The sequence below is a fragment of the Musca domestica genome, unplaced genomic scaffold (assembly GCF_030504385.1).
Source record: "Musca domestica strain aabys unplaced genomic scaffold, Musca_domestica.polishedcontigs.V.1.1 33, whole genome shotgun sequence".
Taxonomy (NCBI): domain Eukaryota; kingdom Metazoa; phylum Arthropoda; class Insecta; order Diptera; family Muscidae; genus Musca; species Musca domestica.
This window is the reverse complement of record NW_026712312.1, coordinates 5,114,454-5,131,595: the sequence shown is the minus strand read 5'-3', so window position 1 is coordinate 5,131,595 and position 17,142 is coordinate 5,114,454. Positions and strand designations below refer to the sequence as shown.

General features: G+C 31.9%; 1 protein-coding gene across 34 annotated transcripts in view; it reads right to left on the bottom strand.

The window, feature by feature from the left end:
• Positions 1 to 454: 454 nt before the first annotated feature.
• LOC101896394 (calcium-activated potassium channel slowpoke) overlaps positions 455 to 17,142 on the bottom strand; it is a 200,434-nt gene continuing 183,746 nt past the window's right edge. For 20 of the 34 annotated variants that reach the window (XM_020036250.2, XM_059125405.1, XM_059125406.1 and 17 more), the window contains 7 exons: positions 14,984 to 15,049; positions 9,416 to 9,593; positions 8,831 to 9,338; positions 6,365 to 6,501; positions 6,108 to 6,250; positions 1,688 to 1,907; positions 455 to 1,621 (listed from right to left, as the gene is read on the bottom strand). In XM_020036250.2, the coding sequence (XP_019891809.1) occupies positions 1,484 to 1,621; positions 1,688 to 1,907; positions 6,108 to 6,250; positions 6,365 to 6,501; positions 8,831 to 9,338; positions 9,416 to 9,593; positions 14,984 to 15,049 (1,390 nt within the window). In that variant the 3' untranslated portion in view covers positions 455 to 1,483. The remainder of the gene's footprint in view (positions 1,622 to 1,687; positions 1,908 to 6,107; positions 6,251 to 6,364; positions 6,502 to 8,830; positions 9,339 to 9,415; positions 9,594 to 14,983; positions 15,050 to 17,142) is intronic. The other 14 variants (XM_011293618.3, XM_011293614.3, XM_011293617.3 and 11 more) reach the window with 1 other exon arrangement.

Sequence of the window (17,142 nt, the reverse complement as noted above, 5' to 3'; positions counted from 1 at the left end):
AAAAGGTTTGAGCTATTTTATTCGAATCCCACAAAAGTGGCGCCCAAAGTGGGGTTGTGCGTTATTTAGCTTAGATATGGCAATAAATGCAAATTGTTGTGCTTAAGTGGTCGGTACCTTGTATTTAAGTAATTTTAACATATTATTCATTATTCGAAATATTTTGGCGCCCAATGTGAGTCTTACAAAAATCTCTTAAATTGGTCATGATAAGTTACAACACTGAAATTCTGCACCACCCTAAACGTTATATGATGAAATATCATGTGATTGACAAAAAGAAACTGGTTATTAATTATTCGAAATATATTGGCGCCCAATGTGAGTCACAACAAACATTTTCTTGTGATGGCTATGAAAAATAAAACACTGAAATTCTGCGACACCCTAAACGCCATGTGTTGAAATATCATGAGACTGACAAAAATAAATGAAAAATAAAACCAAAATGAAATTAAATAATAATTTTATTTATAAACTAAAATAGAAACAATATTTCAACAATTCCAAAAAATAAATAAAATCGAAACAAGCATACCAAACATAATGTCTTTATATAGCTATACAGTTTGATTCTTAAATTTAAAAAATTAAAATATTTGAAAAGGGAAAAACAAAAAATTCTTGACACTAAATGGATCCAGGATCCTTAATAACTAAATATATGACTAAATAGGGCTTTTAGCCTTCAACAAAAATCAAAAAAAGGTTTTCAATAAAAATCAGAGTATTTTGAATTCAACAAAACTTAACTACATTAAAACGTTTTTTTTTTTTCTAGGAAATTAAATTAAAATGTCTATGGGTCTAGGTCAGGAAGAAGGTAGGGTAGGGTTAGGGGATTTTGGATTTCGAGAATTGTGAAAATGTTACTGGTACTGTAAGTACAATGTTTGCATGTATATGTGTGTTGTTGTATACAGAAAAAATGTCATGTTAGTTAGTCAAGGTTCTAAATAGGGCTAACGGAATGGTGTGGGAAGCAATAATTTTAACAATTGAACGTTGGTTGTTGGTGTTTTTTGAAAGAGATTTGTTTTTCTTTTGGATTTATATTCATTTAAACATGTTGGACTGATATTTTGCCAGGTCAGAAATGTCATGTAAACCTCAGGCTTACAGACATTTCTGCCATTATTGTTGGGATCCCCGGTGAAAAGTGTTAGTGGTTTGGGACCGAACATGTTTAAATGTATATAAAAATGCACAAACAGACACATTTTTGACCCAGGCTTTGGCTTAGTTTCATTTCATTTCTATCCACAGTTGTTGTTGTTAATTTTTCTATTTTTTTTTGTTGTGGTTTCTAGTTACTTTGCTATAAAATTTAGTTCTGCTTTATGTAACGCAGTATTAGCCTAATTTTCTGTAGTATGGTGTAGAAAGCTTGGCGCCAAAATTGTGTCAATTTGTGCATGCGGGAAATCTCCATCGTTCAAATGTACGAGTAAGGACCATCAGTTAAGGCGCTACACAGTAACAATCAAGAGTTATCATCCTTATTGGAACCGCCCCCACCGACCCCGGAGCCTTGGGTATTGGCATTGCGGCCGCCGGTAGGCGCTCGTACCGCTGGTGGCTTGTATTCCAGGCCCGGATCGAACTGCATTAAAACGAATACCTGCAAAGGAACATAACAAAGGTAATCAGATATATATTGTTTGTCTGAGTAAGTGCCATAACCTACCTGATCTGTTGGCAGTAGTGAAAAGTCATCGGGTGGGTTTGTTATGACATAACGTTTGCTACTCGCATCACAGCTGGAGCTGGTATCCCGAAATCTGTACAGACCTATGCATAGCATGCCATAGGATTTTAATGCTGCCACAAATAGGTCACCATATTTGCCACATTCGCCAAACTGAGCTAATGGACCATCGTACAATGATATTTGACCCACTCGGCATCTGTAAATAAAAATTAGATATTTTGTTAAAAATCTGAAAAGAATTCAAAATAATCCATCTATAGACATGTGTAAATTTTTCTTCTAATCATGAAGAGCCTTCTATTCAAAAAAAAAAAAAAAAAATGCGAATTAAACCCTGTGGAACATCTCAGTAATGGGATTCTCTATCTATTTTTTAAGTTACCGACAAATGTCGAATTAATGAATAAAAATTCCAAATAAAAGTTGGCAACACTCTTAATGTCGGTTGGACTTAGCGACTACCTTGTTTGGGTCGCTAAATTTGATTATAGGAATTACAAGAATTGTAATTTTACCGACTTTTGTTTGTAACTCAACAATGAGTTAGATAATCCCACTACAGGTCTGTTATATTTAGTAGACCTGAGGAGGGTCGTCTTTTATTGAAGAAGGTCTTCTATAGAAGAAATATCTGTGGAAAGTCTTTTCTTCATAGATGACCTCTGGCACATATAAGCTCTTCTATCCATAAAAAGGGGAAGTTCTTGTAGTACTAGAAGATCTCGTAAGGCCTTTCACCCCTATGGCGCCCAAAATGTTTTAAAAATCTTCTACATCAAATTAATTGAAAAAAAACAAAGATTGTACTCTAAACGCGGTTTCCAATTACTTGCCAATTTCCAACGTAATAGAAAAAATATAAATATATTTCATTTCAAGTTGAATTTGAAGGTAAATGTAAATGTAAATGGCGCCCAAGGTAGAAACCAATATAATAATTAATTACAAACTTGATTTTACTTTAAATCAATTGGCGCCCAACGTAAGACAGTGAATTAAAATATATTTCATATTGATTTCAATTAGAAGAAGAAACTTGTAATTTGATATAGATTTCATTTTATTTATTTATATTAACATTTCTCAATGCAACTGGCGCCCAACGTTGACACCATAATTAATAACAAAGTTGATAAAGATCGTTTGTTCAATGAGAGTGGCGCCCAACTGGACACTAGAGGAAATAAAAATGTTAATACAACAATTTTCTCAATGTGATTGGCGCCCAACGTGGACACCATGCTAAATAACAATTTCGATAAAGAAGGTTGCTTCAATGGAAGTGGCGCCCAACTGGACATCATATAATAAAAATTTTGTTACCACAATGTAATTGGCGCCCAACGTGGACCCCATGATTAATAACAAATCTGAATTTTAGAATAGAGAATGGTGAAGACATAGTACATTTCTTCAATGTAAGTGGCGTCCATAGAAAAGTAATTTTCAGTATCAAAATACAATCCAGGCTTTCCTTCAAATCAGCTGGCGGCCAACGTAAGGCAGTAAATAGACAAATATTTCATATTAAATTCAATTAGATGATATGGATAACAAAATTTGTATTTTTTTATAAAGAAGGTTTCCTTCATGTAAGTGGCGCCCGAGGTGGAAAATATAATAAATAATAATTCACTGTATGTTTAGTAGAGAGAAGAGGCTTAATTAAATTCTCCAAGAATCCTGAAAGTATGAACAGCCACTTTATTAAACCTCAGTATTGAAATATTGAAAATGTCAACAATTAAAAAGGCAATTTCCTTTAATATTTTCATAAATTAAGACGTATGGTAAGTTTTAATTTAATTTTTTTCAAATCAATTGGCGCCCAACGGAAAGAAGTAAATGGAAATATATGTAATTTTAATTTAAATTTGAAGGTATAGGGAAAAAACATAATTATCTTGGAAAAAAGGTTTCTTTAACGTTAATGGCGCCCAACGTGGATGCTATAATGAATGTCAATTCACTGAATATTTAGTGAAGGAGTAAAGACATACCTTTTTAACTCTCAATGAAATTCTAGCCAATAAAATGAAATAGGAAATGGAATTGAACAGTCAAGGTAATAAACTTTTGGTAAAATTGGGATATTCTGAAAATCTCAACATTTTATAAAACTTTGAATGAAAATAAAATATAATTTCCTATAATATTTCCCAAAATGAAGATCTGTGGATAGTTTTTTTATTTATAAAAAGACCGTGGAAGATCTTATGTTAATATAAAATGTATAACAAACTTGACTTTTATCCAACTCAATTGGCGCCCAAGGAAGTGAATGGAAATATATTTAATTTTAACTTCTAAAAGGAGGTACAAATTTTGGTAAAGGAGAGTTATTTAATGTAAATGGCGCCCAACGCGGGCAACCAAATGAATAACAATTTATAAAGAAGGCTTCTTCAATGAAAGTGGGGCCCAACGTGAAGACCCTAATAAATAACAATTTTGATAAAGAAAGTGTCCCAATGTAAATGGCGCCCAACGTGGATACTGTAATAAATAAAAATTCACTGAATATTTAGTGAAGGAGTAAAGAGAAGAGTGTAGACATACCTTTTTAACTTTAAATAAAATTATACCCAACAAAATGTAAAAAAGATTTGAAAAATACATTTTTGAACTAGGAAATGGAATTGAGCAGGCAAGGTAATAAACTTTTGTCAAAAATTAGGATTTTCTGCAAATGTCAACATTTGATAAAATTTAGAATGAAAATAGACAAAAATTTTTTTTTTGTATTTCCAAAAATGAAAACCTGTGGTAGTAAGATCGTGGAAGATCTTATGTTAATATAAAAAATGTATAAAAAGAAGAAATATAAGTATTTTGGTAAAGGAGGGTTATTTAATGTAAATGACGCCCAACGCCATAATAAATAACAATTTTTATAAAGAACAACGTGGCGCATAACGTGAAAACCTTAATAAATAAATATTTTGATATAGAAAATATCAAAACGTAAATGGCGCCCAACGTGGATACATACTGTAATATATTGAAAATGTGAAATAGTAAAAAGAAGAGCTTTTATATATTTCTATAGGAGACCAATGTTTGGGAATGAATGAAATTGTATTTAATTTTAATTTATAGAAGGAGGTACAGAGAAAAATTTCGGTATTTCGGTATAGAAGGTATATTCAATGTAAATGGCGCCCAACGTGAAAACCTGAGCAAATAACAATTTTGATAAAGAAAGTTTCCCTAAAGTAAATGGCGCCCAACGATCACATCATAATAACTAACAATATACGGTGTGTTAAGTAAAAGAGCAAAGGGAAGGGTATAAACTTGATATTTAACCTTTCAAATATATTCTCCAAGAATTAAGAGAGCATGGAGAACGTCATGGGATAAGATAGTAAAAGTGAAATGAATTTTGACATTGCTTTCCCTGCGTTGAATTTTATTAATTTAATATTTTTTTTTTTAAAAATATAAAAAAATGGTAAAAAATATTTTATAAAAACAAACGTATAAAAAAGTCGTATATGTCTGTTTGTTGATGTTTTACCCATGACAAGAGAATAAGAGACAGCAACGTTAGCGTGCTTTTTAAGAGAGAGAACATGAATTTAGTTAATAATGCTTTTCTCCGTGATGCCCTCTCTTACATATTTAAAGACAATATTTAGTGTACAGTATTTCTCGATAAAAAGTTAGAAAATTAGAAAAATTAAATAGTGACCTGTGGTTCGAATTAACAAACATAAATGGAATGTCGAATAAGTGCGTTAAGGAATGCCCTTCTGAAACAGGAAACCGACGGTCAATATTTCTACATTCTGAAAATGTGAACAATTAAATGAATATAGAAGGTAATAATATCCTTAAGTGGTTCCAAAAAATTAAAGGCTGAGATAAGTTTTCCGCAAAAAAAAAAAAAAAAAAAAAAAAAAATGTAGAATGTCGAATGTTCATGATCTGTAGTAAGGGTTGTACATATAGACGTGCTGTAGAAGGTAGGGTCTTTGAAGGCCTTCTACATAAAGAGAACACCTGTATGAGGTCTTCTTCCAAAGAAAAATATTTAAGAAAAATCTTCTACTTGAGGAAAATTTCCTATCTATAAAAGACCTCTAATAAGACTTCCAACTATGGAAGCCTTGTGGATGGTCTTCTATCCATTGGCGACTGTATCTTCAAAGGACAGAATATCTTCAATACCTCTTCAAATCATAGAAAACCTTCCCCATGTCTCCCAGGAGTATAAAATCTTCCACAGGACTTTTTATAAATATGGAAGTTGTACAGACCAGTAGAAATTTATTCTTTATGAAAACCCAACTTTCTGTCGCTCATCTGTTCAAGTTTTTCTTCCAACACAAGGCCTGCTTTTTATACCAAAATCCTGGTGAAAAAATGTTCTTAAAAATACAAAATTACTTACCTATCTCGATTACTTAAACTTTCCGGCGTACTATAGCCTCCACGCAGACCGGCACCTTCGGCTAATATCAATTCTAGTTCCGGTGTGGCACCTCCCGTAATTAATGATCGGATTAATGTCAAGGCATTTTGATTGAAATAGGTCTACAAACAGAAACAACAACAAAAAAAAAAAAAAAAAAAAGAAAACAACAAAAATTACATAAATCAAGTTTCAGTTATAAAATCACAATTTAATTCAATTGGAGGTGAAATTACCGTTGACATCAACGAATCTAAGACACTGACGGCAAACGCTGTGCCGCATGCAAATGGCTGTGTTAAATATAGTTCGGTATCTGGGTCATCGTCGTCGTCTTGATCGAGAAACTGCACATTACTATCGTTGACAAGTTCTTTAAGCAACAACCAAAACATTTTCGATGATGAGGATATAAAACTTACATTTTGAAAATTTCATTTTTTGCACGCAAAGCTAAATGTCCTTTGCCCTTGAGCGAAAACAGGGCAAAGCACATTCAAGCCGAGTGGGGGGAAAGTTAGTTAGGTTAGCGGTGGAGCCACAGGTAATACGAGTTCGATGTTGGCTTAACTTGGATTTGTTATAACTTCCATATGATCTCGGGGTACATGGGAGTCATAGCAAATTAAAGTTGCCAACAGTTTGGGGAAGCATACTTAATCATCTCTGGCTGTGATGATTGAATATGCTTTCTCTATGGAAGGTTTCTTTGGGAAAACAAGCAACGCTACAAGGTTGCCCATCTTCTAAGAACCAATTGTTTGTATTACCCATGACTCCCTATTGACTGGGTTGGCTGTTGTTTTCTCTCTTCGATTTTATAGAAGAAAAAAATATCAAACGGAATAAATTCGAAAATAAACTTTAAATTACAAAATTAGATACTTTTTACTTTTTTTTTAATGGAGAACAAAAAAGTGAAAAAATTTATTTCAATAAAAAATCAATTTTTTTTTGAAATTTTGAAAAACTTTTAAATAAAAATTTCCCTTTTTTTGAAATTTTAAAAATTTTCTAACAAAAATTTCTATTGAATTATCAAATGGAAATAAAAAGCAAAATTTTCATATTCAATTTCCAAAATTCTAAAAAAATAAATATAATGTTTAAAAATTGAAAAAAAAATAATTCTTTAAAAAATATTGAAAAAAGAGACTATCTCCGATGGGCATATATTACGAAATAACAAATAAATTTTGAAAACAGCTAAATGTTTATTTTACAAATAATATTTACAAATAAATTTTGAAATAGCTAAATCTTTATTTTTAATTTTCAATATTCTTAAAATTAAAAAAATATTTAAAAATCAAATTCTTTAAAAAATATTCAAAAAAAAAAGTCCATCCCGGAGGGATATATTTTGCGAAATTCAAATCTTTACAAATAAATTTAAAAATAACAAAATTTCCATTTTTAATTTCCAAAATTCTTGAAAATAATAAATATTTGAAAATTTGAAAAAATTAAATTCTTAAAAAAAAAATTAAAAACAAACGTCAATCTCGGAGGAATATTTTTTGCGAAATTGAAATCTTTACAAACAAATTTAAGAATAACAAAATTTCCATTTTGAATTTTCAATATTTTTAAAATTAAAAAAATGTTTAAAAACTAAAAACAAAACAATTCTTTAAAAATATTGAAAAAATAACGTCCATTTTGGAGGGATATTTTTTGCGAAATTCAAATCTTTAATAATTTTTAATATTTGAAAACTAAAAAAGAATTAAAAATATTGGAAAAAAGAGTCCATCTCAGGGGTATATATATTTCGAAATTCAAATCTTTACAAATACATTTGAAAATAGCAAAAATTCCATTTTCAGTTTCCAAAATTCTACAAAATAATAGATTTAACAACACAAAAAAAAAAATTTTAAAAAATTTTGAAAAAACAGTACATCTCAGGGGGATATATATTTTTAATTCAAATCATTACAAATTAATTTGAAAATGGCTTAAACGTCCATTTTCAATTTCCAAAATTCTTAAAAGTATTAAATATTTAAAAAACCAAAAAAAAAAAAAAAAAACTAAATAAAGTCTTTAAAAATATTGAAAAAAAGACTCCATGTCAAAGGGATAAAAATTGCGAAAATAAATTTGAAAATAGCTAAATTTCCATTTTGAAATTCCAAAATTTTAAAATAATAATAAATATTTGAAAACTAAAAAAAATCTTTAAAAATATTGAAAAAAGAGTCCGTCTTGGAAATTCAAATCTTTACAAATAAATTTGAAAATAGCAAAATGTCCATTTTGAATTTTTTCAAAATTCTTAAAACTAAGTAAAAAAAACTAAAAAATATATATAAAAACTAAAAAAATATAAAAAAATAAATTCTTTAAAAAAATATAAAAAAAAGAGTCCACCTCAGAGGGGTATACATTGCGAAATTCAATTTTTTACAAATACATTTTGAAAGTAGCAAAATTTAGATTTTCAAAATTCTTAAGAAAGTAAATTCCGAAATTCAAATCTTTACAAATAAATTTGAAAATGACAATAATTCCATTTCCAAAATTCTTAAAAATAAAAAATATTTTAAAAATTAAATTCTTAAAAAAATATTGAAAAAAAACCTTCAATTCAGAGGGAAAATAACACCAACAGTCAATTCGGTATTTTTTTATTTTTGTTGTTGTAAGCTTTGGTCGCTGGCTGGCAAACATAGCCAAGTTAGTGCAATGCAGTTTACCTGTTATCATCGGCACATTGGCGCCATAGACGGAACCGCGACGCTGCAGTACAATGGGACTGCCCGCCGCCGCCGATAGATTGTCGAATTCTGGACCCCGTTGACTCAACACTCCAATGGTATCGTCGAAAGTCATGGCTTTAATATTCAATGATGCCAAAATAGCCTCTTTGTCGGCCAATGTAGGATCATCATTGCTAGGAACTTTAGCCGATAATATGCAACACATGTCGCACAAATTAACATTGACGGCCCTTAAATCGGCTCTACTTAACGGAGAACCATTTAGCACCGAGATTTTCGGCAGATTTTGTAACATCTTCCATTCCCGCCTTATGTAATCAACTGATCCCACAATGACCACATGCTTCAATTCGTGATAGTGAAAATTTGAAGCACGCAGAGGCATGACTAAATTACGTAAACCAATTAGAGGTGAGTCTGGATCGGCGAAAAGGCAGACAACCACGTGACCATTGAGGACAGTCATGGCCGCTTGATTACGATCCTGCATAAAATTTATTTGGGACAACAAGAATCATTATTACATAACACTCCGCAACCCATTACATTGTAATACATTACCAGTATACAGTCTTCTAGACTCTTGGCGGGACTCCAATGGAACATACCCGTAGAATCATATTTCATTTCGGTTTTCTCGAAATCAAAGTCTTTCGATTGATCATCGGCAATGCCAGCCGGCAATGAGACGCTGCCATTAGGATTTTGTGAGCCGGTGCCGGTGCTACGGCTTGTTGGCCTGCATCGATGCCATTCAAAATAAATGAGAAAAAGGAGAAAAACAAATTATTTCAAAATTGTTTAAAATATTAAAGCGCTAGCATTCTGCTTTTTCTCTTCAAAAAAAAAACCAAAGTTATACAGAGACAGACACAGCGAAATTGTACAAATGATGAATAGAACAGATGTTGTAATTCGTTAGTTAATTTAGCTAAATATTGTTAATCCAAAAATGAATGCTAAAACATCAAAATGCAAAAAAGAATGGCATGGTTATGTTCTTTCTTTCGTTCGTTTCATTGAACTTTTGGTAGCCAAAACAAAACATGAACGAGAAACAACGATGATGAATGAGAAATGCGCTAACGTTTGTGTTAGTATTAATAAAAGTTTTCAAAAAAATGGTTAAAATATTAGACTACATTTAAGTTATTGGTCCGTCGCCCAAAAAAATGCTTTGTTTTCAGACAAGTAATAATTTTTTAGCCAAAGAGTCGAGTTGATGTGAAAAAATGTTCAAAACTAAGGCTATGTATGCGAGTATGTATTTTATGTCAAATGATTGAAAATCTTTTATGCTGAGAATGAAATTCAATGATTTGTTGATACCTTTACTGAAATATTGATTATACCAATGTATATCTCTTGAAAAAAGCCAAATTATTTTAATATAATTTCTAAAATGGTTAAGCAATTTTACAAATTTTCCTATTATTTGAAATACATTTCAGAGGGTAAACATGACATCTTAAATACTTGTGTTTTTGGCACCTGAAATTTATTGAAAATTGCCTAGGGAAATTAAATATCTTACCCAATTTAGTTTTCGAATATTTCGGAAAACAAGTTCAGTTTTTAATTTAATAAATTGAATTGTTAACGAAAATTCAGATTACGTGGAATCTGAGGAAAACTAAATGCAATTAATCTATGCATTTTGAATATTTCCCTTGGTTTTGTTTAGAAGGTCAAGGACTATAAATTATGCATAGATCTAAAAGTACGCATTCTAGCGTTGCTGTCTCTTATTCTCTATCATGTTTTACTCATGACACAAACACACATATACGAATACTTTTCTACAAATTGTTTTTATAAAATAATTTTTTGGCTTATTTTGATTATATTTATTTTGATTTATTTAAGTTAAAATTCAACGCAGGGAAAATTATTTCAAAATTCTCTTAAGCATGTCTCTTTTTTATTATTTTGCTCTTCTATGAAATTATGTCGTAATTTTCTCTTTATACCAGCGCTCTCCCAAAATACTAGGTTATGAAGAGAAAAGGGAAGAAGAAACCGTTCCAAATACGTTTTTGGAAGTGGAGAAGAGAAAATGAAAAAAAATTCAATAAAAGAGAAAATTATTCAATAGTGTGACGTATAATATCGATTAAAATAATTTCACTTTAGCTTAATGAATATTTAATGAAACCAGTAAAGAAAGTCTTAAAATTGGGCGGGGCCGACTTTATGATATCCTACACAAGTTTGGTAATTTAGTAGAGCTCCTCATAACAATTTTAAGTTTTTATGGGGGACTTCAATCATACACGCTATGATTATAGTTATAATTTAAAGTTCAAAGGACTAAATATGCCGAAGCATTAGTATATTTTAAATTCGGACTTGCATTGCCCATTTGGTGCACAATTAATTTGAAATCGGATAAAAATATATATGGGAGCTATATCCAAATCGGAACCGATCTCTATAAAATTTGGCAAAGATATTTCTCAGCTGTATTTGATATATTTCGCTGAATATCGTTGTTACGGAGTGCATATTACGGCTGTGGGTAACAAATATGACAAATCGGATGAACAATATATATGGGAGCTATAGCAATATCTGAACCGATCTTCATCAAATTTGACATACTAGCGTCTAGACTCAATTCGTTCGTAATTTGGCCAAGTATTAGACGTTTGGTGCACAATCAAAGGTAAATTGGAAGAAGTTATATATGGGAGTTATATCCAAATCTGAACCGATCTCGATAAAATTTTTATTAAAGGCAAATCGGACGAAGATTTATATGGGAGCTATATCTGAATTTTGACCGATTATCAATAGGGTTCGTCCTTGGGCCAAACAAATGATTTGTGCAAAATTTCATCTGGATAGGGTAATAAATGCGAACTGTACTTTGTTTACAAAAATACATGGACAGACGTACAGACGGACGGACATGCATAAATCGACCCAGAATGTGATTCTATGCAGATCATCAAAAGGAACTATGGGTCTATCTCGTTTCCTTTTGCCTGTTACAAAGAAATGCACAAAGACATAATACCCTGACCACCTTGTGGTTTGTTTGTGTTCTATCCAAACAAAGCAGAAAATAGAGCTTGGGTCCATAATACCCAAAAACGTTCGGAACGAAAACAATATTGTTTTTAACACAAAATGTCATACAACAGGCAATGGAACAGATGGGATATTAACATTTCGCAATATGAGGCTTAGACAAAAGTATATCTATCTTGGTATTTTCCCGCAAAAATAAGCATTTTTAAATAAAAAAAACTTTAATCCAAAACACCAGATTGTATTCGTGAGGGAAAAATACGGACGAAGAGTACGTTTTTTAGTGAAGTTTGATCTCCAATCTATTATTTTATGGGAGAGCTATCGAGAGTATTTTCGTTTGAAAAGAAAGAGTAGGAGGCAAACAGATCGTAATAGAGTAACAGTTCATTGTAGGGGTAAAATCGGGGGCCGAACTTTTAATGCCATCGATTAAATCCGGTGGTAAACTTAATAAATCTAAGGTACCCAAATAATACGACTAAAAATTGTTGGTGATTTTAGATTTTTTCTTTTTTGGTATTTTAAACTTTTAAAGACCAAAGAATATGCTGAGAGTGTACTCTTTGGGGTAAATATTATATAGGGTCCGCATTTTAATGTTATTTTTTCAACTAGTGCTTATTTCATGAATGGTAGGGAATTCGCACACATTCATTGAAAAACTTATGAATCCAAACCGGGTAACTCTTTGGTACGGATTTTTAGCCCTAGCCATATTACGGCCTTTTTCCTTCGGAAATGAGCAAAGAGTCGCCATTATGTTATCGGGCCAAATTTAAACGATTTTTGTTCACAAAAATTGAAGAGGATGATTATTTTATTGAAACTGCTGACACTTCATAGGAGAGGCTCTGAAGGTCCATTTTGTATATGACCTAAGTCTGATATAAATATTAAAACGTATCAAATTTGGACTATATCGAAGTGAAAGAAGTCACTTTATGAGTGGTTACCCTTTGTGGGAGAGGTACTAGATGGAGTGAACCGATATCAAACATCTTCACACCAGATCATGTACTATTCCTTAATTCGCATTTTATGAGCGTTTTGTTATGCTAAATTTTGACCCCATTGTGGGGGAGGTACCAGAAGGTACCATTTTGTGAAAATGGGATATTGGTCGAAATCTTGTGTTATTAGAAATATTACGAAGTGCCGAGTTTGAAAGTAATCCGATGCTCAATTCGCGTTTTATGAGCTTAATGGTTATTCCAAATTTTGACCCGTTATGGGGGAGGTGCTGCAAGAAGTGGTCCGTGTCCGTCTTGGAATGATAAAAATATTTGAATATGCTGAGATTAAAAGAAAGAAGTTGCTTATTTCGCGTTTTATGAGCTTCCTGACTATTCCAAATTTTGACCCGCTGTAGGGGGATGTAACAGAAGGAGTGGACCGATATAGTTCATCTTAGCACCAGACCTTGTGCTGGTATAAATTTTAGAATCTGTGTAATTGGGAGACAATCGGACTCTTAGGAGTTATAGTTATTCGAAATGTTGACCCTTTGTGGGGGGAGTGGTCCGATATTGTTCATTTTCACACCTGATCTAGAACTGTTGAAAATATATTAGAATTTGAAAAGTTAGAACAAAATCGGATGATCTTTCGCTTTCCAAAAAAGCAAGATGTTTTATATTAAAATTTCAACATATTGTGGGGGAGGAACCAGATAGAGTGGACCGATATTGCCCATCTCCGAACTCGATCTAAGTTTGATAAAAATTTAAAAATTTTGAAAAATTATGGTATTCAAATTGGTATCGCATTCAAATTTGGGGGAGGAATCAGATAGAGTGGACCGATATTGCCCATGTCCGAACTCGATTTAAATTTTATAAAAATGTAAAAATTTTAAAAAATTATGGTATTCAAATTGCTATCGTATTCAAATTGGTATAAAACAGTAGAAAATGATTGAAAATTTCTGAAACAAGTTTTTTTAATATTTTTTTTTTATCAAAAATTGTTATCACCTTAAATGTTTGATATTTTCAATAAAATATTAAAATATAAATGTTCGAATGTAATATTCTTCTTATCCTCCAAATTATGAATACGAAATATGAAAACATGAATTATTTTTATGAAATATGGAGATATGGCGATTGATCACTTGAACAACAAATAATACTTTCGATCATTGATAAAGAATGATTTATTTAAAAAAACAAACACACAAAATGAGCAATGAAATTTATGATGACATTTATAATTTCGTATAGCTTCTTAAAAAATGACAGCTTATAGATAGATATGTTGATAGAGAAGTTAAACTAATTCAAAACAATTTATGACACAGAAGACAGACGGATAGATAGTTAGAGAGAGAGATAGAGAGAAGATAGTAGGAAAAGTAACGAATAGGAATAAAAAGTAGTGCAAAAACCAAAATGACACCAAACTAGAAGTAGAGTACAAAATTGTTGTTGTTGTTGTTGGTTGGTTGTTTTTGTGTGTTAACGACTATTGGTATGTAGGGAACACAGTGTGCGTGTTTGATTTATTTCGAAACATTACAATTATACACAATGTTGTAATGAAAATTAATATACAAATGCACAGACATTGACACAGAGACACACACAGATATAAATAATGGCATTTAAAAAACAGACATATAAACAGAGTTGTATTTTTTGGCTTTTCTTTTGGAATTTAAGACAAGACAAGGCGCAAAATTATATCAGAGAAAAAAATTAAGAAAACATTCACAAAATAATGTAAAAATTATAAAAAAAAAATTAAAACAGAAATGTATTGGAGGCGAACAAACGCTGTTGTGTTAAGTTACGACACGTTCTGTACGTTACGAGTATTACGTTATGTTTACGTTTAACTTTAGATTACAATTTAGAAGAAAAAATAATTAAAAACAAAATATTTATATGGCAACTCTGTTTTTTATGTTGTTTGTTTAAAAATTGTTGTTAGTATTTTGTTGTTTAATTTTAGAACGAGTCACAAAAATCAACAAAAATAGTAGTAGTAGTAGTACGATACGATAGTAATGTATGATTAGAATAAGTAGTAGTAGTAGTAGTAGTTATTGAGGAAAATTAGTAGTAGTAGTAGTAATTAGTAATGGACGCATACATGAGCTTTTTAACTTCGTAAGCAAGTTGATAGCCCGCATAAGGATTAGCTTCGTTTTCGGGAGGCCTGTAACAAAACCGTTAAAAATTAAAAAAAAAAGAAAAAAGAACGTTTTTTAAGCATTTCCTGCAATGTTTTGTTTGGATTTTTCAATTTTGTTTAGAAAAAATTTTGTAGTTGTTCTGGTTATTTTTTTATTATTATTGTCATTGATTATTGTTTGTAATTTAGTAATAACTAGTTATTTGTTTTTATTAATTTCGTTTTGTATGAATTTAAAGAATTGTATGAACAAGATGTAAAAAATGCATATATCACAGATGAATGGAACCATATGAATAATGGAGATAATTTTTGACGTAGGCAAATATTTGTCGTATTGAAAAATTCAATTCTTTAAAAAAAATATAGAGTAGTAAGATAAAAAATCATAGAACTCAAATTTGAAAATTTACCAAAATTATATCTCTATAAAGATGTAATTGCCATAAAAAGATGTTATGCCACTTTTTTAATGTTGGAGCGCATTTTTAATAAAGTGTCAGAATTCGATGTAATTCGAAACATTTTAATTGTATAATTCTGTTTGTAATTCAATTTTTATTCGAAAATTCCAATTCGAATAAAAACGACGGAGGCACACATTTTTTTTACCTTTGGTATAATTATTCAAGCCCTATAACGATTCTTTCTTTTTTTTTCTCGTTTGACACGTTGGGCGCCAATCTTGAGTGGAACTTCAGTAAATGCCATATGTATGTTAGAATAATTCGAATCCCTCGGTTGGATGTTTATGATGAAAGATGTTCTATGGTGAGCCATTTACAATCCCATCGAATCCACAGAATTAGAGGCGCAGGATATTTTTTTTTCTTTAAACACTTATCTAGGCTAATATGAACGCTTTCAAGGTTTGATCATTTTGTAACTTAGCTATTTAAATCTTTAAAATGAACCGAGTCTATAAGGTCACTAGTTATTTAAGATACAAAGTGTGACGCATACATAAGTCAGAACGTACAACCGCACCCATTCTTCAAGCGACGCCTAATGGACTATCCTGTTTTCAGCAATATGTCGTTTACCGTATAAGGCAAATAATTCTCATTCACTTGGTAATGGCGGTCACATAGTGTTTGGTTTGGATAACGAAGAGACGGGCGTGCTACTACAAGGGATTTGCCCAAGAGTAGTTTGTGAGTTTCTGAATAATTTTCTCTTCTTCCGACTAATGGGATCAACGGGAAATACTTTTGTAACTGGCTCTCATTAAATTGAGTTGCCGGTTTCCGCAGGAGTTTGTTGTTCCACGAGAGCTTCGGCTCGCTGTTCTGCGAGAGTTGCGGCTCGCTGATCCGCGGGAGTATTGGTTCTCCGGTCCGCAAAAGCTACGGATTGCTGTTCCGTAGGAGCTTCGGTTCGCTGTACCACACGAGCTTGAACTCGCTCTTCCGTAGGAGCTGAAACCGAAAATACCCACATTGAACTGCCAAACCCGAACAAGTTCTTATCAATCTGTGAAGGCCTAGATATCGACTGCCGAACATACCCATAGCGAGTTGTCGAAATGGAATGAACTCCGATCCATTTTAGAAGATCTGGACAGCAGTTTCCGAATAAACCACCGGTGAGCTTCGGAACCCGAACGACCTAAGACGAATTAGACATGTTCTCCCGGGTATCCTTACAGTGAACTGCTGTCCCCTAACGTTTATACCACGAGTTCCCAACCCGTGTTCGAAGATCTTGACATCAATATCCCAAACAATGAAATTCCCAATTACCTCGAACACACCACCTGTGAGCTACGGAACCCGAACAACCTAAGACGAATTGGACATGTTCTCCCGAGTATCCTTATAGTGAACTGCCAGGCTCTAACTATTATTAACCCATCTTCGAAGATCTTGACATTAATATTCCAACCAATGAAGTTCCCGTACCGTCAATATCGCAGACGCCGACGTCAGCGAAAATAAACATCTTAATTCCTGGTTAAAATTAACCAAACTACCATAAGTATCACCTTCATATTTTCAACATCCCGAACATAAGCACCCCAATTCCTGATCTCCCGCACCAATCAACATTTGGCGACCATCCACAAGTTCCCGATTACCTTCAAATCGTCACCCATACCAAATGGCAGTGTCACCCGA